We start from the raw sequence: 26,594 nt of genomic DNA, 5'->3' as shown, positions 1-26,594 counted from the left end.
TATGATAAATAATAAACAGTCTTTTTAATGAGTTTTTAAATCTTTCTAAAATGTAAGATAAGCTATAAAGAATCAAATTAAACTTTAAAGCCTATTTTTTAAGAATAAAACTTCACATATGACTCGAAAACGGTGAAAGCGTTCAGAATTTTTAAATCATAATTAGGTTTTTCTTGAAAATTCATGGGCAGGGGGTTTTTGGGGCGAAAAATCGATCTAGCTAAGTTTCTTTTTTAGAAAATTTCGTTTTGTTCGTGTTTTCAGGAAAAACTGAAACAAACTGCAAAATACGACTCTTCCTGACATCTATTGTTGTTAAACGTAGTTAACGAAATAAAGTACATTAGCAATCAAATTAGTATTTGTGCGGTGACATTTTAAACGGTTCTTATATAAGTGATAAAATTTGTGTTTTTAAACTCAAAAAGTTCCGAGCAAAGCTCGGTCATCCAGGTACTATAGTTTAAATAAAAGAATTTGTTTAGTGCCGGAACACTAAAATGTCTAAAATAAAACTAATGATTCAAAAATTCAAAAACTGTGTTAAATCAAATCTGAAAAGAAAGAAACAAGTGCAGTAGTTTACACAACGACTTTAACAGTCGGAGTTCATTTTTAGGAAGATTTGAGCCGGTCTAGATTTTAATGAGCGCCAGTTTAAGTCGCTATGTTAACTACTGGATTTGTTTCTTTCTTTTCAGATTTTATTTTTACAATCGGGTTTCTGATTTTTTTAATTATTTATTTAATTTAATACTTACTCTTAGAGTATTACCTTATACAAACTTCTTTCGGCTATTTTACATGCAAAAGGTGAAAAGCCATCTAAGCAACACTTGAAAAACTATCATGCTCTGTGCCAATACATTCAATGAATACATGTTACCAGATAGATTGGACTATATTAAATCGCAGTAATATGGGTTGGGTAGGGTTAAACAGATGTATCTAGAGACACTTCTATCGATTCGTTCATTATTTTAAATGGAACTGACTATAATTGGACAATGAAATATATCTATAGATGTTATATTTCATGTTTAAATAATTGTATTTAACGCAATTGTAAAGGCATAGCGATGACATTAAAGCGTAATTTGATTCCAACTGTGAATAATATTTTATTACAATTATAAGAATCCACTTAAATTTTATAGTGACAATGGAACCATATATTATAAGGTGTCAAAATTACTATATTTGGAGTTTTACAAAAAATACTATTACTTTACAAAAATTGTATTTATTCAAATTAAATCGTATGTGTGTACTACATGACTAAATTACGATAGTTTAGTCGAAATGGATTCATTGAAAGATAAGTTTCAGTTTCTTATTTGATAATTAATTTTTACCCAGAAATAACTGACGCTTAAAAACAACTTTAATAAAACTACTTTTTCCTTAAATTTTGTTATAAATGAATAAGATAGATAAATACCTATCTTGAACATCACTGAAATTAGTCCGAATGGATTCAAAGGTGCTCAAAATGGATATTTCCGTTAAACTACAGGGAATTTTTTCTCGATTATAATACTTCCTTTACTTAGTACAAGGGAACTAACTAAAAAGTAAACAATACACATAAATAAAAATGTTTTGCAAAAAATAAAAATGCACAAAAAAGTAAATTCTAAAGTAGCGACTTCAATCAATAATTGCCTTAAGAGCAATTACGCTTTGCAGTTGGCGCAAATAAATTGATTTTTAGCTAAGAATATGGTTATGGGGTCAATACTCTAGAATTATTTTTTACTTTTTTATGAATTTTGCATCAGTTCTATTTTTTAAAAGTAATTATATACTTTTTAGTGTGTTTAGGTCTGTCTTCGTTCATAATAAACGTTAGCATCGTAATAATAAGTTACACGTATTAGTTCATGTCTTAAAAATTGCTGAACTGATTTTTATGAAACAATTATTAAACAATATCGCTCCACAAGTGGCCGAGAAATGGGGTAACGAACACACATAAGAATCGGTTCCCGATGAATCATGATCATTTTTCTTTTTTTACCCTTGGCGAAACAATTTTTCAAACTTATGTTGTAACAAATTCAAAGTATCCTCTATCCAATAAAAAAAAGAATTATCGAATTCAAACTACTCTGTAAAAAGTTATATGTGGTCATACACTAAAACAAAAATTTTAGAAATCTTCATCCATCTCCTAATACAATATAAACAGGTCACTATTTAGCTCTAGAACTAGCTAAGGTATAAAATGTGCAATATAAAAAATACCTGAACAACAATATCCTCCGAAATAAAAAAAACCAAGGTTGAATAAAAATTATAATATTTCAAGTTAAAAAAATCCCACACCGGTTGGCTTGACGTGATGTTACAATCTTAATGTAATTGTTGTCGTTAATGCTTTTTTAGGAGCTTTACTAGGATACTTTGTGACCCTTAGACCTAGGCGCATTCAGCGCATTATAGATATTTTTTAATGTTATTGTTTAATGATGTGTAGCCACACCACCAAATGTTCAAATTTCATTGCCTTGCTTGACTCAATTACAATAACTTTCAATTTTTTTTAATGGGATTTAAAATCTAAAATCTAAAACAACATAATAAAAACTCGAGAGCTGATAGACTGGACCACACAATTTATTCTAATAAATGGAATTTAAAAGTAGAAACAATAGGTTGTTTAGAAATTCTATAAAGAATAAAAAAAGTTAGACACGCAAACACATATAATCAAAATAGATCAATCCAAACTGTGATTGACAAACAACGGGTTATGTGATGACAAGGGCATCCTCCTCTTACTACCGTCATTAACTACCTCGTTCGAATATCACTAAAATATATCAACAAACAGCAAGAAAAAAGGCTTGGTTTAATATACGTCTGTTGTCCGTTTGGTCGATCCATTACAATTTGTTTCCGTTTAATGAAATATATACATTTATTTGTTTAAAAAATGTTATCGTTTTTTTTGTCTATCTATCGTGTCACTTATAGAAACGAGTCATGGAGAATATAACCCTTAAAGGTCAGATCAATATTATTTTTAAAGGGTTAATATTTTTAAAGAGTTTAATTTCTGTGGTGATTATATACAGTGTCTTCACTTAAGATGCCTCCATATGGAAAACTTTTTAGTATAGAGTTTATGAAAAAAAGTTATTCTTTATAAAAATCTTGGTTTTCGAAAATATTTAAATTCTTCTATTCACTTTTGACATCGAATGTACAGGGTGTCAGAAATTGAAAAAGTTCGATAGGAATGTTAATGTTCATTTAGAAATGTAGACCATTTAGTACAGATACCTAATAACCTAATAAGGGAAGCGGTTCAAAAAATCATTCTCGAGATTTGCAAGAGTGTATTTACAAAATTGTGTAAAAGAACAATTTCATGTATGGAACGCGAAGTTGGTTACGTTTAGACAAAACTCAACTGAAGATAACTGTTAACACTCTTAGGCCACCCGGACCCTTCAAGCAAGCCTTTGGTTTCAAGATATTTAACCGCCTAACCCAAGATGATTGCTAAAGTTATACAGTTCTTGCGTAGTGAATTTAATTATGAACATAGCGATAGTTATACTTTTTTTTTCAACAAATATGCCAATGTAAATATCACCAATTAAATCTAAAATATCAGCACGCAAAATTACACGGATTTTAAAATACCTGCCAAATTTTACTTAAGCGTTTAATCGTAGAAAGTGCTTTAATTTCTTATAATGGTATTAGTACAAGATCCCAATAGAGATCGACCGAGTGACTAACTTAATACCTTTTAGAAAAAGAAATTCATTTGCTCAAAACGCCATACTTTTTGTATGGCACACAATATTTACTAAAAAAGGGTGAAAAAGTTAAAAACTACGCCAACTCGAACATCGTACGTTATGGACCCCCGTTTATTGGTCAAATAAGTTTGAAGATAAGCTCTAGCACAACCTCCTTCAATGTTTTTATGAAGTTATCAAACAGCCTATAATAATATACCATGTGTGTTTGTACCATCTAGGCATATGCATATCTGTAGTATGACAGAATACATCCGTTTAGTAATGCATCTAAGCGAGAGGTATTATATACATGTATTGAACATTAGTTGGAAGACGCTTGGAGAGTGGGAGTCTTTTAGTTACAGATAACTAGTAAGTTCATCAATAATCACTGCATACAACAGAAGATCTGTCGTATCGTATCTGTAGTCTTACAGCACATGTATATAATACCTCTCGCTTAGATGCATTACTATAAACGGATGTATTCTGTCATACTACAGATATGTATATGCCTAGATGGTACAAACACACATGGTATAAGGAAACTGATGTGGGTAAATTACTCTTTACTCAATTATTGAGATTCAAATCGCGACAACGTTAAGTCGTGTTCGTAATATCATTAGCTAAATTTAAAATGAAATATAATATAAACTCGATAAGGAATAAAATTTAATGAAATAATTATTAATTACGCATGGCGTTGCAGAGCTGCGGGGCGACAACCATAGCAAATTTTAAAAAATTATGTATCGGTTTTGGTATTCATAAAATATTCATTACCTAATGCAATAAGGGTAGGTTTACCTTGATCTGAATTTTGATTTTATCAATATAGCTAGCGACTCGCTCCGCCTTCGCACGGGTGCAATGTTGATACTAAATATACTACAGAATGTCTTTAAATACAAAAATGTGTTTATTTACGACATCACATTAGAAGTAAGTCGACATTACATTAGAAGTATATTATACATGCCTTTCTCTTGAATCACTCTATCTATTAGAACGCATTAAAATCCGTTGCATAGTTTTAAAGATCTAAGCATATAAAGAAGCAGGCAGGCAGCCAACAGGAAGTGACTTTGTTTCATACTATGTAATGATAACAATGTAATGAAAACTTTATGCTTTTATCACGCACAATTTTTTCAGTCTGCCGTCCCACTAGAGTATAAATTATTTTAAGCATGTATTCTATTCAATACAGATGATAATATGTGTGTTTCAAGACCCAATTTGAACCCATTATTATCTAAATATATATCCCTGAGTTTAAATTAACAAACACAGCGTGATTTAAATTAATTGACATGAATAATTATTTTATCTAATTTAAATATTGTTCCCCTTCGAATGTTAGTTTTACCTTCTTCGAATGGCTGGTACAAGTTGATAAATAAACAAGTGAAAACAAACAATTGACTGAGTTAATTGTTGAAATACCATGTATAGACAGTATTGATTACTTTGCCACATCACACATACATACATGTCACACATTTATAACTGATATTCTCATATAATACATACACAATTTGCGCTCACACGGGTAAACAGTGATGTTTAGGAAAAAAAGTTTCCAACAAAAGTTGTTTATTTTTTGAAGCGCTAACAAAAAGTATGTTTTATACGTAAAACAGAAAGTTAGTAAAGAATCATGAAAAATGCGCTCATTAATTTACAATATTATAAATATCATATTATGTAGAAAAAAATACTTCTAAGAGAATTCTTCGAACTCCGAAATAACTTTTAATAATAGACATTAAAAAAAATAAAAGCAAACTCCCTGAGTCGACAAGTGACATAAATTGTTATATGTATGTCAGCATCTTGTATGTTATCGTCATAAAGCTAAAAAATTCGATTTTTTTTTATAACATAGGCAAATTTGATCCGAACTCATTGAAATTTTTGAAACCCACTAATTATGGGTCATTCTTTTAAGCTGTGATCAGTTTTTCGCTAGCTATCAGTTATGTGCTTCATTCCGGGACCGGGACCAGGACTCCACATTCTTGGAACCTATGTATTGATCACAAATTTGAAGCTCACAAGCTACGTTAATTTTGATCACAAATTTGAAAAGAATGGCCCAAATTAAGTAGGATTACATGCTTGGTTTATCAAAATTGGATAAAATTTAGATGTGATAGAGCAAAATTAAATATTTTGGATTCTGATGACGTCATAAAGTTAAAAAATTCTATTTTTTTAATAACATAGGCAAATTTGATTCGATCTTATTTGAAATTTTTTTTGAAACCCACTAATTTTTGGTCATTCTTTTCCGCTGTGATATAAGTTTTTCGCTAGCTATCTCATATGTGCTTCATTTCGAGATCAGGACTCCACATTCTCGAAACCTATTAGAGCTAGGTTAATTTTGATTGCAAATTTAAAAAGAATGGCTCAAATTCAGTAGGATTACATTGGTAGGATTACTTGGTTAATCAAAATTGGATAAAATTTGGATGTGATCGAGCATAATTAAATATTTTGGATTCTGATGACGTCATGAAGTTAAAAAAATTCTATTTTTTTAATAACATAGGCAAATTTCATGCGATCTTATTGGAATTTTTTGTGAAACCCACTAATTTTGGGTCCTTCTTTTCAACTGTGATATCAGTTTTTCGCTAGCTATTACATATGTGCTTCATATTTCGAGACCAGGGACTCCACATTCTTGAAACCTATTAGAGCTAGGTTAATTTTGATCACAAATTTAAATATTTTGACCCAAATTAAGTAGGGTTTTATTAAATACATATATACACCGCATTTATCAACCCTTTAAGCTTTTGAAGACTCTTTCCTAATTAAAATATTTGTTCAATTTTGATAGTGACGATATAAGACGAAAAGAATGAATAAAATTTTTCGATATCTGGCGAAATTTTCAAAATATTGAAAACTGAAATTTTTCTTTAATTATTCAGCTTTCAAAATTTCGAAAACTAAAGCAGATATCGAAAATATTTATTTTTATTTTTCGACTACATTCATGAAGTTATAATAAAATTCATCATCAAAGTTAAAAATAATATAAAAATAATTTCAATCCTAAATCTACCCTGCCCTTGTTTTTATTCGTTCCAAGTGAAAATTTTCGTAAAAAAATTTATATGGATACCTAAGCTGAAAGTTTAACCACGTATATTTGGGCCTTTAAATCAAAAATTTTTGTCATGCTCATACATTCTTAACTCAAGCATATAAGTTCAATATTCATGTTTTTCCTTGTAGTGATTTTGTTATTTACATAAATTTTGATTGTTTTTAGTAACACAGCAAATAATTAATAAATTTAGGTAAAACGGTTATTTAAAAATTATTATTTTGTTTGTTTTATTTCAATTTTTTTCAGTGAATAATATTCATAAAAATTTGCTAACCGTATATATTCGGATATAATTATGTTTAATTAACCTAACACTACTTTCTCTCTAAGCACATGAAATGTATTAAAATATCATACAGCGAAGAATATAAATAAGTATTAAAAATTCAAAAAAACTAAATTAATTATGCAATCGTTTTTGGGTTAATATAGTAACCTTCACGGATAAAGTACCATCGCAATGTTTATAGCACATGCACATATGCAATAGTTGTTTATCTTTTGGACAGTCTTAGTAAAACCATCCAAAGTGGTCGATGTCGACCCCTTGGAGTCGATTGAAAGGCGAAAGAAGTCTATGGTAGTGAAAATAAGAATAGAGGGTCAATGGGAATAGAAAGAGGTCTGTGTGATATCGAAAATAAGAATATGAGAATAAATCATTCTACAAGCAAACAGAATCGTATAATTGAGAGTCACACAGACGAAGCAAAAAAAATTTTTGGCAAACGCGCCGACAAAAGGGGCTGGTGGTGGTTTAACAAAGATTAAAAGGTAAAAAATTGTAATGATGTATAAATGGGAACGGATGCGCGAATGTTTTTTGTAAAGGACGTCCCATAAACGAAAAAAGGATGGACAGTAAATTCACGATTACAAAAAATGACCAACTGGAACAACTTGTTACGGGTCTCGCGCATTCTTAATTCGGCATTATTAGGTAGGGGGTCTATCTAAATAATGAAGAACTAGAAAATGTCTCTACGAGACCAAAAAGTTTTGGAATCACTAATCTATAGAGAATATGTAATCAAAAAATCCAAATTTGGAACTACTCTTAAAAGTAGGTATGCATGATGAAGAAAAACTAAGGCTTGTTAGATACGCTAATCTATTTGATTACCACTTTTCATAATATTGCCTGATTATTCTGATAACATTGTAGGAATTGTGGCAATCTTGGTTTTACCATGAGAATTAAATGCTATTGTGATAGTACATTCTATGTTTTTCTTTCGTCATGGTATATGTTAGGCATCTAAGAGTGGGATCCAAATTTGGAACTACTCTTAAAAGTATATAGGCATGATGAAGAAAAATTAGAGCGTGTTGGGTACGCAAATCTATTTGATGGCCACTTTTCGTAATATTACCTGATTATTCTGATTACATTGTAGGAATTGTGGGAATCTTGGTTTAATTCTTTCATAATGGTATATGTTAGGCATCTAAGAGTGGCACAAGAAGTGGTAAGAAATGGCACTTTTATCAATCTTGATGGGCGATGCTTTCAAAAAGTTTAAATTAAAAAATTTTGCCACGTATGAAGCTGTATAAACTATACTAAAAAAAAAACATAAATATATATAAATTTTTAAGGACATTATAAAGAAAATTTTATTACCACCTGAATACCAAAATTTTTTTACGAAAAACATGATGTAAATCTTTTTTTAAACACAAAAAAATTTTATAAAGTTTGTATTTAAATAAAATTTTATGAGTTTATTTCCATCAATACTTTCTAACATTTGCTTCAAACTATTATTATACGCAGGGTCCCGAAGATGTTTAATTTTTATAAATTTCTGTAAACGAATAATGTTTACAGAAATTGTGATAAGTTATTTGTTGAAAATGTTTCTGAAATTGAAAAGGTCATTTCACTTTTTGTTTGAAATTTATATATCAAAATACATATTTATAGATCAACTAATAACAAAATTTTGTCAAGTTCATAATTATTTTTATTAGAAAAAATTACTCATTTGAAAAATATTTTGAATAATAAAGTTATTGACTCGGAAAAATTCTTATATTTTTAAATTAATGTCGATCCGTTTTAACTATAAATTAAAGTGTTTTAAGTTTTATTACCTTAAATTTTAAGACTTTAACGCCTTTTCGATACTATAAAATATACGTCTAGCTGCTTTGGCAAATGCGCGGATTCTTTAATCGGTGGCATGTCTGTAGTGCACATCTGCATAAGCCGTCTGCATTTTGCAGACACATGCTTCTATTGGCTGCCCCACTCAATTATTTTGGGTTGCCTATTGCAAGATTATAGATGCTATAATTTGCTCATAACAAACAATTGACTTAGTTAGCGAAATATTGTACCGATGTTTAACGATATATCAGTCAAAAACATCGATATTTTCGATATATCGTATCGTAGGAAAGAATTATAGGGAGTTAATAAGTAAATCCGTCAAGGTTAAAAACCAAACAACTTTATTTTTATTAATCCTAATATTTCTTATCTATATTGACAGGAACTAAATTTTATTGCCTGTTTTGGCTTGGAGTCCGACAGTCTTTCAGATGGCACAAAGCTGGTCACCATTATTAAATATTTGTATGCTATATTGTACAATTTCGGGGATTGGAATTTGTAATCAACCCATACTTCTTAAGGATTTTCATTAAATTTACTAAACTAGTCCTGGAAAATTATGAACAAGGTATCAATCGATTCGGAATAGCATGTAGATTATTTTTGAAAAAAATAAAATATCGCTTACAAAAATTGCAATTGTTATAAACAAAAGTGGAAATGGGGGTTTAGTTTTTTTTAATAAATTCTAATATAATATTCTATATAATGTATTCTAGACGTACGAGCTACCTTTATGAACTAAAAACCACTAAAGAAATACTAAAAACAGGTCATAATGTAGATACTTAATTTATTTACGTATTTATTAATTTTTCACTTCATTTCACGAAAAAAATTATATTAATAAACAACACTTACCTCCAAGAATGCGGAGAGTATCCTGGGCAGTCACTACATTCTTCACAGGGTTGTCCAAGATCAACTTCCGATATGACCACATCCTAGATGTAAAAATTATGCGTAAATTTTAAATGATAATTATATGGTAAATAATAAGAAACCATTATTAAATTTAACAAAACACACACACAGACACACACACAAACATTGTTAAAAAAAAACAGCTAAAAATAGAAAATAAAAACAAACCAGAAATATTGAAATTTATTATGCCCCATCTTCCGGAAAAAAAAGATTAAACACAACAAAATGACGAGTCCAGGTTATAGGTTATAGAATCTGATTATTCTAATAAAATCGGAAAACCGCAAATTTCATTTTCCCTCTCATCTTTCCAATAAAATTTTGATAAAATTACTTGCCGCCCCCAAGCGGGGCGTCACTTCAAATATGAAGCTTTTTTCTTCTTTTCAATCATAAATTAATTTTTTTATCTTTTAAAATGAGAAAAACTATGTCAGCAATAAAAAATTTTGAGTATATATTCCAGTGACTAATTTTGCATATGACAGATTTGAAAACCTCGTATATAGTAAAAAATAATTAATTCTTCATTATCTATTCGTGAAGTAAGTATTAATTCGTGCTCTTAGCCCAGGTAAAGGTAAAGAAATTAACTTATATTTGACAATTTTGAGCACAGTCAAACTTTTGTAAGAAGATTTTAAATTGAAATACCATAAAACTTGTTTCAAAAAACAAAAATCATTATTTTTTTTGAAAGTTTAAACTAAACAAAACAAAAAAAATATTTATATAAAATAATGTCCTAATTCTTTTATCATTGTATCAAATCTTAAGTTGATATTTAGATTATTTAATAATATAAAATATTGTTTTGAAATTTACCTCCGTCGAGCAGAAAAATAGTATATACACACACCACGCGAGCAAGTAAAGAATGTCTCAGATTTCATGTTTGTATAATGAACATGAGATCTGAGACATTCACTTTTGTTTGCTCTCTAGATGTTTAATATACCATTTTAAGTTCGAAATTCAATGAAAAATAATCAAATAAAAATTACAGCATATGTAGAAGAAAAATGTACATGCCTTCTGTAAATTTGGAAACTCTAAGTAGCTACACTCATGCATACAACTTTTGATGACAAGCGTAGTTTTCAACTACACAAATTCTTCAATAAAATGTTATCATTTAAATGGAAAGGATACGTTGCTCAAAAATATGATACCACTTAAGTGGAGAAGACGTGTATTTTAAGAATATAATAAAATTATAGTGATATATTATTATAAGTACAGTTTGGCAACCAACCATCCGAAAGCCCCCGAGTAACAAGTTTGGACTGATTATATGACGAATTTCTCGAAAACTCCAGGAGGTGATGGGGATACCATTTCACCAGGTACCACTGAGACCAATTCTGTCACAATATTCGTGTTCAGCCCTAAAAACCCCCGTTTAGCAAGTTTGATATCATTTTCATCACTATTAACCGAATTGTGAATTTAATATTAACGGCCAATTCAAAATGCATATTAATTATGCAAATTGCATATTTTTAATTTCTTCTAAATCAGACTAGGCCACAATATTTCCTGACATTCTAACGTATCGAATGCCGAAAACCGCATTCAAATCCGACTTACTGCTCAAATTTTTCAAACTTTATTCCTTCGTTTCTTCGTCTAATATCATAACCACAGATAACCTGTCAATTTATTTTGCATTAATGTCGTACGGTTGGCGTTTGTATGTACAAACACTAAACCAAGCGGCTGCACCGGCTGCCGTACAAAAGCAGAGATGCTAGGTTTTCCGTCATTTTTTTTTATAAGGTTCTAGCACACGGAAGAAGATCGTACAAAAATACTCCACCGTAACTTCCCATTCGTACCCGTGACATTCAATACCTATACTGAATCGCGTAAAATTGACGGTATGGTAAACTTACTTTTACATATAGGAGCATCCTTTTCAACATGATATCATTTCACCCGAAAATTTTTAGCATGGGCTGTAGTCTAAACAGGAAACAGTTTTTTGGGCCAAATGCGCAACTAATTGAGTAATTAGGCAGGCCCCTAAGAAGAATGAGCCCGAGGTCCGAAAAAATACACAAACGCCCCTGCACCTGATCTTTCTTGCAAGCTTGTATTGGCCAAATTCCACTACATGTGAGTTATGTGAGCTAATTTATTGTAAGGTAGTTACCGACTCTAATACTATATTAAGGTGAATCGACATCACTATTTAAGGATTCAAAAAAATGTATAAAATAAATTTGGAAACATTTAGAACAGGCGCTGGATGGGGTTGAGTGGGCAAAATATGAGTACCCCTTCTCCAAAGAAACAGTTAAATGACATTTTTTTTGAATCAAGTAAAAGTTACTCTTGATTCTATGGGTTATTTAACGTGAAAAAGGCTCTTTGTGATTTTTTCGTAAACTTCTTCGTTTTCGAGATATTAACAGTTTAATGTTTGGAAAAACTCCAAAAACGTCATTTTAAAAGCTAAAAAACGGGTCTTAAAAATATATTTTAGAGCTTATCAAATTTTGAAAATAATGTTTGAACATCTTTGTTAATAATGGAATTAAACATTTTCTTAAGAATTGAAAAATGAGCCTCTAGAATGAAGTAACCTGTATTACTCTTCAGAATTTTATTAAAGGATGTTCAAACATTATTTTAAAATTTTGATAAACTCAAAAATCTAATTTTATGCCCGGTTTTTCAGCTTTTAAAATGGCCTTTTTGGAGTTTTTCCAAACATTAAACTGTTAATATCTCGAAAACGAAGAATTTACAAAAAATCATAAAGAGCCTTTTTGACGTTAAATAACCCATAGAATCAATAGTAACTTTTACTTGATTCAAAAAAATGTCATTTAACTGTTTCTTTGGAGAGGGGGGGGGGTATACCTACAAAAATTGGACCAATACGATTTCTGGCAAGATTCACAATATTAATCTATAAGCTTTTCTCATCAAAAATCAATTAACAAAATGCGGTACTCATATTTTGCACAATCAACTTCATCCAGAGCCTGTTCTAATTACTGAAAAGTTCAATTTTAGACTTTGTTAAAAGTAATCTAATCTAAAAGTAATTTTTTATGTATAATACAATTTTTAATCATTTTTCACTGAAACTAAATATATAGATAATTTATTAAAAAGTAATTGAAATAAAAATACTGAATTCAACCCAAAACAATTTAATATTAATGAAATATTTCTAATTTTAAAAAAAAATTAACTAAAATTACGGACACCGTATGGTAAATAAATTACATGAAAAATGAATAATAATTGCACTTTAAGATGAATGAAATCATATTATACGAAAATTATTTATAAAAACTTCTTAGAATTATACATGAAGTAATAAGTTAATAATTTTATAAACAAATAAAACATCTCCATATAAGTAGGATTGAAATTATATTTTAAACATTCAAAACATATAAAAAGAATCTTATAAATTACTTCTTATAAATGATGTTTAGTATAAATATGGCACCCAAATCAACAATCAAACATGTTGTTAAAAATTATTACACAAACATGACTAAATTCTTAACTTACCTATTCTATCGATAACTTCGTTTACATAAATTTTCAATAAACAATGATAATAAAATTTCATGACTATCATTCCTGAATGGAAACTTTCAAAGTATTTTGCTCTTTGTAAAAATAAGTAATGAATGTGCATTTAAGAAAAAAAGATAGAGAAGGGTGCAATGTGTCCAGGTGATCTGCATCTACATAGAAGATCCGGGAACATAAGGAACGAATGGTGACAAATTAAATTACTCATAAAGCTAAATAGGCTACTCTCCTATGCTCTTTGAAATTTCAGCCCTAATCAACGAATATATACTCAACTATTAATTCGATATTATTAAAAAATATGAATCTCTAAAACTGCTGATATTCGGCCTTTTTTTTAATGGATAGACATAGGCCAAATCTTCGAATCAATTTCTGGTGGATATGGGAGCAATCTTCAAATCTATCCCTTGGAGCAAATTTAAAACAAATGTATACTTTTCACACTTTTATGTTTTCCTAAATTTTGACTACCCTACATTTCCCTAGTATAAACTATAATAAAAAATGTTTTCTTATGTTAAACTCAATCGGTGAACATACTGTATACTTAACTCGAATTTCAGCAAAAGCATCAAAGCGGAAATTTTATACAAAAATACATATAGTTCAATCGCTTTTACTGAATTTCTATGAAGTCATGTTTGTTAAAACCTTACCTACAGACTTTTTTGCCAAAAATTTGCAACTAAATCTCTCACTTTTGAATCACTCTGTGTATATCTACATAAGATTAGTGAACTCAAACTTGTTACGCGAGTATTCAAATTGATAAGAAACAGATTGTTATTCTCAATATTTTTTTGAATATAATAATTAATTCAAATTAAGTAGGAGACAAATCTTTAAAAATTCATTCTTCAGAAATATCATTCAGTATATACTGTTACGCTCTTACCTCTCCAAACAATAGACAAATTATTTTCGCAGATAATAAAGCCATGTTTATATTTTTTGAAATGCTTATTGCATGCGATAACATTGTAGTTACTACGCATTGACGCATACATATTAATTACCCATATACATTATACCTATGCCCTCTTTTTTTTAAATTGTATGGCTGAACGTAATCAATTTTACAAAAATGAATAATTATAATCGCTAATAAGCTGTGGAATATGAAGTTACAATAATCAAGAGAAAATTTTAATTACTTTAAATTAAATATGTTAGTAGCATCTTAAATTCTCATCACGGTTCGTTGAAATTGTGTACTCAATATGAATTAATTTGCGGTTTTTAATTTACAGGAAACTGAATTTCAAAATAAACCACTATTAAAAATGAATTATTCTTATCACTGGTAATATATAGCATAAATTTAAACTAGTAGATACTGGCGCATCCGTATTTTACGTACAATACAGGTATAATATTACGTACGCTACGAGTATATTACGTATGCGATTATTCTTATGCTATTTCCATAAACTTTCTAGAATCAAATTGTATTGTAATATGTCGGACAATTAAAAAAACCTTATAAAGTTAATTCTCAGAAAAAATATATTATTGATCACAATTTTTTTTCTTTTTAAATCCCAATGGTAGTTTATCTATTATATTAAAAATTGATTAATGATGCTAATTTTATTAACTTCTACTCCGAAATAAAGGTGGAGTAGAAGTTAAAGTAATTAGAAAAAACTAAAAAAATTATCAGATTTACCATTCCAATTATTTTATTTTATTCAACCCCCTTGAAAATCATATTTGTATTAAAACTTTTATATATCAAGGAACAATAATTATAGTGTAAGTTCACAAACCTTTTCACGCAAAAAATTTAATTTTATGAATCCTAGCCGACTTAATAGTCAGTCCTATTATATATGATAAAACTTGCAGCAGATATGTATCAATTTTTCAAAAGATAAAACCCATTTCACAATTCAGGTCAATTATATTGTCTTACGGACGACCGGAGCGAAGATTATTATTTTTATTTGAAAATTTATCTCTCGAGCAACTGTACTAATTTACCCAAGTTAGTAATGCAGGAACATAAAACATCGCATTTGAATGGAAAATTTTAATAGTTATTTTACTATTCGGGACGGTGGCGAATCCAACAAGCCCAGCCGCTCTTGAGTTATAAATGGTCTAACTAATCCGACTTTTTTTTATATATCAAGATTATAGATTAATTTATCCGTATTTTTGCTAAAATCGCCATATTTAATCGAAATCTACATAATTTTAACAGAAAATTCCGATTCCCTACCGCAATGATTATCTACTTTAAAAAAATCTCTTCAATAATATCGGAAATTTTCGAAACTCTGGCGCCAGTACCACCTAGTCTAAATAAAATTTTTAAAATTATCTGAAAAACAAATTTTTTGTAAATGAAAAGACTAATTAATTTAGTTTTAAACAGTTTATTAATTCTTTTTTATACATTAAAAGATTGCGACTTTTTTAAAGACAAAAAAATGCAAATAATAAAATATTTATTAATAAGAATTCAATGCACTAAGATATTAACAATGATAAGATAGTTATTCGCTTAGTAATTAACTGAAGTGAGATCAAGTTAAAAACGAGTAGGTGTATAAAATAAAGATAGAAATACAGGCTTGGGTTGAACCCAGCGTGTGATAATGATGTCATCTAAAGACCAATTCCATATATAGAAAAGAAACGTCAGCAGTACTTATAATATATTTATTTTAAATCATTATAAAATAGTGTCATTTTCATAAATAGAATATTAATCGCATGTTATTGCGGTTTCAGAAAAAATCAATCATAATTGTATTAGTTTTCAAGTTCAACTTTCCCACCATAAATTTGTATTGAAGAAGAGACCCCTAATGTGCAAGCGGAATATTTATCAAACAACCCTCTAGCGTAATCACACTAATCAAATATAGAGCACATTGTCAATGTTTATGTATTAAAAGCCAGTCACAAACACACTTAATACTTACTTCCGCCACATGTCCTTTAAACGTTTAAAATGTCAACAAAAAAATTAAAATTTTCGTCAAAGTAGTAATACAAATTGTTCATAACCGCTGTAAATAATTATTTTTTAAAATTTTTACATATTAATAAAAGTAAATAATATTCTTACCTTTTCAAAATATTGATCGTGGGGCAATCGTTTAACGTTGTTCATTATGAATTATCGAGATCTAAACAAAATAACACTTAAAGGCACTAATTAATAATATGACTGATTTTTCGAAAAAATTTTAAGGCACTCTGTTGTTAATATGGACTTGGAACACACATGGCATCAGTTAGTATTATTTTACTAATAAAATTGATTTTTCTGTAAAACTTTTTTAGGTTAGAAAGAAGGGGAAAAATCAATACACAGAAAACACTAAAAAACATACAAATGTCGAAGGTTCAGACACGTACATATACACTCACATGTCCGTCCGTCAACAGTCTAGACTCGACGAGACGCTACTCTGAACACAAATACTGAATTTGTATTTGAAATATCCCCAACTTGACTCTCCTCCAACTGTTGAATCTCTCTATTGCGCTCAAATGATTAAAACAAATATTTAAGTTTTCAAACAAATCACATTACTTTAAAAAAAAAAGCCATTTGATTTATGTTATTAGATTTTTTTTAATTCAATTATTTCATTTACCTACTTAAAACAAAATATAATGCGGCAAAGTACATATCGAGCCACCTTTAATATTCAATCAGTACTAACAACATAACATACTTTTAATCATATTAGTACACGATAAGGTGAACCTACTTCTTTTTCATCATTCAGAAGATGTAATGGGGATCTAAGAACTATTACTATTGCATACTCAAATATTATAAAAAACTTAAATCTCAAATATTATTAAAAAAAATTAGTTTACTTACATTCTTATAAAGCTTACTTTTGGTGTTTTACATTATTTTACTTAAAAAGTATGAATTAGAAATAAAAAAACAAATCACATTCGTTAAAAATTTATTTAAATTTATTAAATAAACAAAAAAAAAATACTTCCCTGGAAAAAATTGTAATAATAATGTGGCTGACGTTGAATTTTCCGGCTGTGTTAGGTAGAATATCTGTAATTAAAGCCTATAAACACAAACGGCTTATTCCAAAATTAGCATAATAGTAAAGTCATGATTTTTTTATAAAAAAAAAATAATAATCCGGTTATTTATTGCTCAGATATGACGTGACTTACTTTGCATTTAGGCGTAGAATTGTGATTTGAGTACATTTTCTACACACTGACTCTGTTTGTGTCGGTCTGATGGCGGATGTTCAAGGAGAGATTGATGGAATATGCCGTTGACACATTACTGCTCAGCCGGTCTTAAGCTGCTGCAGCGATTGAAGATGTAGATATTGATTGGCTTAGATCAGACCGCCTGTGACAAAAATATTGCCTCTGGGTTTAAAAGCCCGTATATAAAATATACACCCATTAATATTAAAAATAAACTTAACATTATTTCAATTCTTTATTGGTTTTTTTAATCTCAAAACTGTGGATTTTTTTTTTTTTGCATTTTTTTAAATGGGTATCACTTACATATTGAATTCCTAAGTAAACTTAATCTTGAATCAGACATAAAAGTTTTGCCTCATAATAATTGTTTTGAAGGAGAAATCGATAATTTCTAAAATGAACTTCATATGCCATATTTAAATACAAAAAAATAATGCTACCAAAGCAGATTTAAAAGAATATTTCATGTCTGATTTAAGATTCATTGAAATTAACACACATTTACATTGAATAATTAATATTTTTGAAACATTTGATCGATTTTTTTTTTTTTTTGACAAGATTTATTTATATGTATATTTGCAACAAGGTGAACAATTCTTAAAAATCGGTTAATTTATAAAAATCATTCTTCGGTATGCAAAGAATTGTTCAACTTATGATAAATAAACCAAACACATTCATACAAATAAACACTAATATCTTTATAAACAATCACGCTGTAATATATATAATTAAAAATAAAATTCATTACCGAATTTTTGTCCATTTTATTTCCAATTTTTTAAATTTTATTTTGTGTGTAATATTTTTTAACAAAACTTAAAAGAATTAAAGAGTGCAATAATTTGAATTATTTATATGGTATTTCACAAAAAAATTTACTGCTTTCAATAAAAAAATTATTACTAGATAGAAATAGTTATTACAGTGAAACCTGTATACATGAATTATTTCTGGATAGTACATAACTTTTATATAGAATTCGTGAAACTCAAGGGATAGTTATTATAAAAACAGCCGTTTTTTTTATGATTACTACACTACAAATCTGTATCAAAGTGTTAAAACTGCCGATTAAATATTTAGAAGCTGTAACCATTTTTTTGTCTACTAGATGACAATTAATAGAAGAAATATGTACAATATTTTTTGTAAATAAAGAATTCAGATAAATTATTTAGCACACAGTTATTAATTTTTTCAATATCTGAAAAGTAAAATCTTTTTTATGAAAGAATATTTTGAAAATGTTTTTCAATCTGAATGGTCACTGCTTGTTTGTCGTTTCATACTTTTTAACGCTTTCTCGCGTAGCTTACGCTCGTCTTCATTTAAATTTGTATCTTTGTCAGTTTCTTCAGCTGCATCGCTATTATCACTACTGTTATTCTTCTCTTCCTTTTTCTTTCTGTGTTTCTTATGTTTTTTCGAATGTTTCTTATGCTTTTTATGCTTTTTTTCCTTTTTCTTTTTCTTTACTTCGGGTTCATCATTATCGGAACCGGAAGCCGATGCCTTCTCCTTATGCTTCTTACGTTTACGTTTTGTTTTAACACTATCTTCTTCGGAATCATTTGACGATGAATCATTTTTCTTTTTCTTTGTTTTTTCGACTTCAACATCGGAACTTCCCCGTGATTTTTTAGATGACTTTTTCTTTTTTAATTCAGTTTCACTGTCTGAAGAATCATCTTTCACAACCTTTTTCTTCCTACGGTCAGGTGAACTACTAGGTGAAGCATTGCGCTTTTTAGTGTCTTTTGAATCAGTATGTTGTGAATCATCAGTTTTTTTCTTTGAGCTAGATGATTTAACATCAGAGCTGCGTGATACCTTTTTAGGGGGTTGTCGTTTTTTAGACGCTTCATCGCTTTCAGAGCCTGAACTTTGTCTACTTTTCTTCTTATGTTTGGTTACTACTTCAGTTTCACTGTCACTTGAGGCCGATGAATCTCTTGTAGCGCGCTTTTTAGAAGACCGTTTTTTAGACGAACTTTTCTTTTTATGTCTCTTTTCTTCTTCTGAATCAGAACTTTCCGAAGCGCTATCATTCGATTCATCACTTGCCTTCTTTGAATGTTTCTTAGATTCGGTAACAGTGGACTGAGCTTTTTTGTTACTACTCGTAGACGTATTTGTAGTCACTTTCTGAGATTTAAGCAACTCTTTTTCAATTGCTATTTTAGTTTTTCGTTTCGCCGCTATATCTTCTAAATCTTTTTTAGTCATACCTGTAACATTCGTTTCAACTTTTTTAACAGCTACTTTAGAATCTGTTTGTGACCGTTCATGTGGTTTTAAGAATGGACTAGGTGTACGGCTAAGACTTTTAGACCATCTAGCTTTTGGTACTGCATTTTGGACATTTAGTACCGTTTTCTTTTTCTCTGGACTTACACTCCTCGATTTTGAACGTTTATTTTTTTCAAGATGCTGTTTAACATCTCTTTTAACAAGGGGTTCGTCTTCAATTTTCTTTTCAGAACTAATATTGGTGACATTTTTAGAGCCACGATCGCCAACTATATCTCGCCGCTTTTTATTTTCCTCTGCTTTATCGAATTTATTTTCAATTTCTGTGGTAGTGTTCTCTTTTGGTAATGATTTTGAACGTGATTTCGATAATGATTTAGTACGCGACTTTCGTCGTACAATTGTAGTTCTTGATATCGATGATCCAGAGAGTTGACGTTTAGTATCTATTTTCGGTTGTCGATCTTTTTGATCCATAGCCGTCTTACGATCTCTATCTCGACTGCTCAATCTACGATCACGTGAATTTCTTCTATTCGTACGTGATGTACTGCGTCTGCGTGACCGTGAACGTCTTGGTGATCGTGAATTACGTCCACGATCACGTGACGTAGCTCGATGACGAATCCGTGATCGTGATCTATCACGTCGACGATTGCGTGATACGGATCTTCTGCGTGAATTGCGACGACGGTAGCTTGGACTACGTCGTCTATAAAATTAGATAATATTTTATGAAATATTCTCACTAAATTAATTTAAAATATCTTCAAATACATATTAAACATAAATTTATATAGCAACAAAGTTGAATCGCTTTGTTGATATCCTAATAAATTACTCAAATACTTAAATTTTAATATGTTGGACTGGAATATGAATTAATTTATAAATAATTCATGCAAAATAAAAATATAACAAACGGATAACCTACCTTCGACGGCTTAAGCTTCGACTACGTGTGCGTCTGCGTGCACTTCTAATAGGACTACGTGTTCGAGATCTTTTTCTGCGGCTAGTACTTCTACGCCTTCGGCTTAAACTGCGTCGACCTCGATTTTTATTTCTCTAAAGAAAATAATAAAAAATTAAAAAACATTCATTAGACAAAATTTTGATAGTAACATATTTTATACGGAAAACATAGAAAAAAGATATAGCTTTATAGATAAAAAAGGCACCCCTCAAAATTATAAAGTGAAAATGGTTGAAAATCATGTTACGCCCGCCAGGCTACTAAAAAATTGTTTTTTATAATTTTTTGATTTTTTCCAAAACATCTGCTTGAAATTTATACAACTTGTTGTAGTAAATAATGCATTATTTTTGAAAAAATTTTCTGGCTGACAATTTTTGTTAATTAACTTCTGACAGATCTTTAAATTATTTTTTTATTAAAATTGCACTTCATAACATCTTTATTATTTTTTATTTTGCAAATGCAGTTTAAATTTTGTTACAACTTGTCTAGCTGAAAATTTTTTTTAACTAATATCGCAGACTTTCCCATTTTGAATGTAGAGAAAACGAAGCTCAAAAAATGAAGTCTGTCATAGTCAAAAACATTTTTTCGCTGACAGACAAATTTTTGTGCCAACAAAACAGACGTTTTTTTTTTTGAAAAACGCACATGTCAAAACATTACTTTAATTTTTTTTCTAAAAGAAGGTTTTATTTATTTTATGCAAAAAATTTGGACTGTCAACGAAAAAATGTTTTTTATTATCATGGACTTCGTTTTTTAAATCTGTCAGCGAAAAAAGGTTTTTTACTAGACAGGCTTCCATTTTTTAAGCTTTAAGCTTTTTTTGTCATGGATGCTTAGACCAACAAGTAAATTTTTTGTGATTCCGTGTCATTTTTAACCTTGGTGAATCCTTTGAATTTGAATTTTTTTTAATTTTAAAAATTTTTACATTTTACAAAAATAATTTTTATTTTTTTGCTATCCAATGTACCAGAGGCGAGCACTCTAGCGCACCTGTGACGCCCTTGAAGTGAAGTCAGAAGAGCGCTGCCTGTTTTTTACCCCTCACCTCTGAATAATGATTTGATGAAGATAATAAGCTATTTTAAAATGGGTCGTTTTGTAAATTGGATCATCAAAATATGTTGTTGCTAAGCATAGTATACTTCAAAACAAATGATTAAGTGAATACGAAGGAGAAAAATCCTTGCGTTAAGGATCGTTGGTAACATTATGAATCAAGAAATTAGAGAAAGTTATAAAATCAATTGAAATCTGTTAATAATTACATTATTAAAAACGTTAAAAAAAATTTCACGTACCTCTAAAATGAGATATAAACTTAGCAAATTTTTCCGGTTTTCAAATTTTCAATGTAAAAGGTCTTTATTCTAATGGCCGGGCGGTTAAATAATATATTAAGAAATGGCACAAGACGTCGCCAAAAGATAAATAAATAAAGAAATGTCTATTAAATATTTCTAAAACTACCTTAATAGTTAAAAATAAGATTTGAAAATGAATTACTTACTGATAGACTTCTTCGTGATCTACTGTTACGTCTTAATCCACCGCCTCCTCTGTCACGACTGTTTCCACGCCTAGGTCTATTATCACGTGATCGACTGCGTGCTCGAATTGGTGATTTTTTGTCTATATCCCGACGTTTATCACCTCGATCTCTATTAAATTTATTTTTATTAGAACTTTCATGTTCACTGTCACTGGCATTACTCTCAGAAGACTCTTTATTTGATCGATAATGGCGTTTCTTTTGTATACTGTTTTCTTTTTTCTGTATAGAAAAATCTTCTTTCCCTTTTCCTGAAAATTAAAAATTTGTTTTATTTTTGTTAAAATACAAAACTTTTAAAAACTTGAAATTACTACCTTTATCAGAATCAGAAGCACTAGATGAGCTTGATCTGGCCCTATCTTTAGTCTTTACAATTTCTTTATCATCTTTAGATTTGGTAATTGACTTTTCCCTTGACTTTGATTTGCTTACTGCTTTTGTATGCCGTTTTTCGGGCGACGCTGAATTACGTGCCGCGGTGCTGTCACTTCCAGAGCTGGTATTTGATGCCGATCTAGATTTCCTGCGCGGTTTACTTATTGGATTATTCCGAGAAGGTTGTGATTTTGAATGAGATCTACTAGTCGGTTTTCGTATAGGTGATTTAGAACGACTGCGCCTTCTAATTGTTGAACGTTTTGGAGACTCTGATAGCGATCTTGAATGGCGGCGTTTATGTGATTTCGACCTCGAACGAGTTCTACTACGTGCTGTGCGTTTCGATCTTGATGGACTACGACTTTTACGCCTTTTTGGTGACCTAGAATGACTTCTTCGAGTATTTTTTGATTTTGAAGTTGAATGTGATCGTCGTCTAGGTGAGCGTGACTTTGATCTTGAACGAGAATTCCGCGATGACTTCTTGCTTCCAACCATTGCGAGTAGTTTTGCCTGTAATCGAGAAATAGCTTGAACAGCTTCACTGAAAAATAAAATTAATTTATTAATTTGCAATTAAACTCGAATTTAAATTAACTTGCATTTTAAACTTACACATTAGGTTTAGGCCCAGAATTTGATGTTTGTGAATTTGAATTTGCATTATTCGTTGAAGGTTCATCTTTGACTTTTGTTGCATCGTCGGTATTATTACTAGGCGGAAGACTACCATCTTTATCATTTTCATCCGCCGTTCGGTTAGGACTCTCTGCTGCTGTACCATTCCCTTTTACTTCTTTATCATTTGACACACGACTGGGTGAACGACTTTTCTCACGTTTAATATCAGATTTAGAATGAGACCTATCAAAAGATTTTTGAAGATAGTTATACAAAAATAAAAATTGATAAAAAAAACATACCTGCTCCTAGAACGTTTATCTTTTCTAGAACGATTATTTCGATCTCTTGAACGTGAGCGCCTACGAGATTCACTTCGGTCCCGAACACCACTACTCCGTTTATCCGCATCTCCCCGGCCGCCATCACTCTCTCTTGTACCGGATCTTCCACGACTCTCCTCACGTTCTCTTTTCGTCACCATTTCGTTAATCTTCTCTTGCTCTTCCTATAAAATAGCAATAGCATTATATAAACAAATTTTTGTACACACAAACCAATTAAATTTACCATTCTCTTCTTAATCTCATCTTTTTTCTTTTGTAGAAGTGATTCAGGTATTCCTGTTGGACTCTCTTGAGCTGATAGTAATAACGCCCATAAATCTGTCATGAAAGCGCGTGCATTACGACCATTTAAAAATCCAGTTAAATTAATCTGCATTTTCTTTGGGTCTGGGTACTGAAAATAATATTTACTTTTAACCTTAAACATAGTTATTGAGGAATAAAAAAAATAATCAAAATTAATCAGGAGAAAATGATTTGAATTCCTTCAATTAGGGTTTGGAATATACACTGTTCTTTCCTCACTAGTACGATTTGTGACAAAAAATTTCACATAAATTTTTGTCACAAATTTTTCATGTGAAATTAAACTGAAGCATACTTTTGTTTAAAAAAATATAATAAATTAATATTTACTTTTTCTTCCAATTGATTATATACAAATTCAACTATAACATCATCTTCAATATGTAGAATTTCTGTAATTTTATCCATAATCCAAGGTTTAATAACATCCAATTTCACTTTTGTCATATCCACCTGTAATTAAATTTAAATGAAAATTATTTAACTCTTTAAAAACAATATTTCAGTACTCACTCGTTGACTGAGACAGTCTCCGAATTTCAATTGTTTTAGTAACTTTTTTTCTTTATCGCTGAAGCGATTATCTTGCTCTGCTGTAGTACCCTGTAACAAAATAGGAAGTTTCAACTTATACATTAAAATCATTCGAATGTCAAAGAAAAATACCCCCTTAAATCAACTGTTTTCAAATCAAAGGTACCCTACTTTTAAATTTAAAAAAATCAAAATTAGTTGGGAATTTTTTAAGCTTGTAAAATGGAGAAAAAAATTTGGGCCTATTTTAACTAATAAATTCTAAACATAATATTTCTAATATGCATTCATTTTACAGTAAGCCCTTTAGTGATAGTACAAAGATAGCAAGGTTAAGAATAAAATATATTTCGAAATAGAAGGTTAAATTACAAATACAAATTTGTCTAATTTCAGTCAATTTAAATTTAACGATCCCATAATTAGTTCAAAAATGGTCACAATACAAATTCCCTAAGCAATAGAGCAAAATTTCTTATGGTTTACTGTCCACTTTATATTACTAATTATGAAAATTTAAAGAAAAATTTAAGGCACCTACCGTGTACATCATTATGTGTTTAAATATCACAAACTAATCAACACAAAATTAATTAATTTAAACGTGGAATGCAAATACCACGCTAATATATAGGAAGAAAACCGGTGGATTCTTAACCATTCGATATAAACATATAGACACTCATAACTGATGCATTTTCAATTCTATACTAAATATATTCAATTAAATAAATCACAAATTACTGTTAATTAATACAAAATTAACATTTTATAATTACAAAATTAATAAATTCTTTTTAATATATGTATCAATACGGGGATGCTTGCAGACACCATTATGGGTGCGTTCAAAATTAATGTTGAAGTGATCATTTTGTAAAAATGTTGCTTAATCAACTTTAAACGTACCCATGCTACCAAATTTAATATACTTATACGGACGCGTTAATTTTGGCGGTCTTTCACAATTATAATTACATCAAACTTAAATACTCTTTGATTTACTATTGATTATTGATTTACTATTTGATTTATTATTGATTATTATATAAAAAATTTTTTATTCTAATTAAGCATATATATTTCATTATTAAAATTTTAGATAATTTTTACTCTGTCTTTCTATAAGTACAATGTATAAAGGTTTCTATAAACTTTTAAATGACCTTTTATTGCACTTGTGTATACGAGAATTCTGTTTGCCATTGTTGTATTGGGATCGCCTATTTCCCTCGGTTTACGATTTTTAAATGACAGGGTAAATTTTCATATTTTATTAGTTTTAATTTGTAAAATATATTATCCTTAACCGGTTTTTTTCACTTAAACTTAGTGTGTTTTACGATCAGCGATTCTTTTCATAAATTTTCTTTTTAATAAAGATTCAGTGAGTTTTATCGGAATCAAAAATATATACTTTTTATTTAAAAATTTTTGGGGAAGGTTTTTTTTAGAATATAATAAGTTTCTTTTGGAGTATTGACCCCAAAATACAAAAATTATGCTCATAGAAATATCAGGATGTTTTTATAGCGTGCTCAAGACGTAAAAAGTGAGTTTGAGTTCGTAAATGAGCAAAATAGGTCAATTGAGTCTTGGGTCCTTACGACTTGTAAACCGTTACAGATAGAACAAAAGTAAAAAAATGTTCCTAATAAAAAAATAAACAACTTTTGTTTGAAACATTTTTTCGTAAACGTCGCATTGTTTACCCGCGATGGTTCAAATTAGGACAAAATTTTGATGTCCATTTTCTTCAAAACTATAAAAGATATTGAGAAAGTCTTGTAAAAGGCCTCCATAATTGTGTTGGTTTTTTAAACTTTTATAAAAAATAATGAAGCATATGATATTCAACACTTTGTATACAGGGTATTTCAACAATTAACTCAATCA

General features: G+C 29.5%; 2 protein-coding genes across 2 annotated transcripts in view; both read right to left on the bottom strand.

The window, feature by feature from the left end:
• Positions 1-16,701, bottom strand: part of LOC123305299 (four and a half LIM domains protein 2-like) — a 348,820-nt gene extending 332,119 nt beyond the window's left edge. Inside the window, exons 1-2 of the mRNA XM_044886982.1 lie at positions 16,578-16,701; positions 9,869-9,951 (exon numbers count right to left, since the gene is read on the bottom strand). Of these exons, the coding sequence (XP_044742917.1) occupies positions 9,869-9,951; positions 16,578-16,622 (128 nt within the window). The 5' untranslated portion in view covers positions 16,623-16,701. The remainder of the gene's footprint in view (positions 1-9,868; positions 9,952-16,577) is intronic.
• A 1,897-nt stretch (positions 16,702-18,598) lies between these two features.
• Positions 18,599-25,479, bottom strand: LOC123296802 (serine/arginine repetitive matrix protein 1). Its single transcript, XM_044878459.1, has 10 exons — positions 25,240-25,479; positions 24,678-24,767; positions 24,495-24,617; positions 24,082-24,252; positions 23,814-24,019; positions 23,506-23,754; positions 22,827-23,434; positions 22,468-22,760; positions 20,904-21,037; positions 18,599-20,681 (listed from the first exon to the last, which is right to left on the bottom strand). The coding sequence occupies exons 1-10, from the start codon at positions 25,249-25,251 to the stop codon at positions 18,971-18,973; spliced, it is 3,597 nt and encodes a 1,198-aa protein (XP_044734394.1). The 5' UTR covers positions 25,252-25,479; the 3' UTR covers positions 18,599-18,970.
• Between the last annotated feature and the right edge of the window lie 1,115 nt (positions 25,480-26,594).

Source organism: Chrysoperla carnea, chromosome 1 (genome assembly GCF_905475395.1).
Source record: "Chrysoperla carnea chromosome 1, inChrCarn1.1, whole genome shotgun sequence".
NCBI classification, from domain to species: domain Eukaryota; kingdom Metazoa; phylum Arthropoda; class Insecta; order Neuroptera; family Chrysopidae; genus Chrysoperla; species Chrysoperla carnea.
This window is presented reverse-complemented; position numbering and strand designations above follow the sequence as displayed.

What these genes read in the sequence shown, in the direction of transcription:
- LOC123296802 (XM_044878459.1), bottom strand. An exon ending in GAGACTGTCTCAGTCAACGA is followed by an intron (nt 24,618 to 24,677) that starts GTGAGTACTGAA and finishes ATTTAATTACAG; the next exon opens with GTGGATATGACAAAAGTGAA. An exon ending in ATAATCAATTGGAAGAAAAA is followed by an intron (nt 24,253 to 24,494) that starts GTAAATATTAAT and finishes TATTATTTTCAG; the next exon opens with TACCCAGACCCAAAGAAAAT.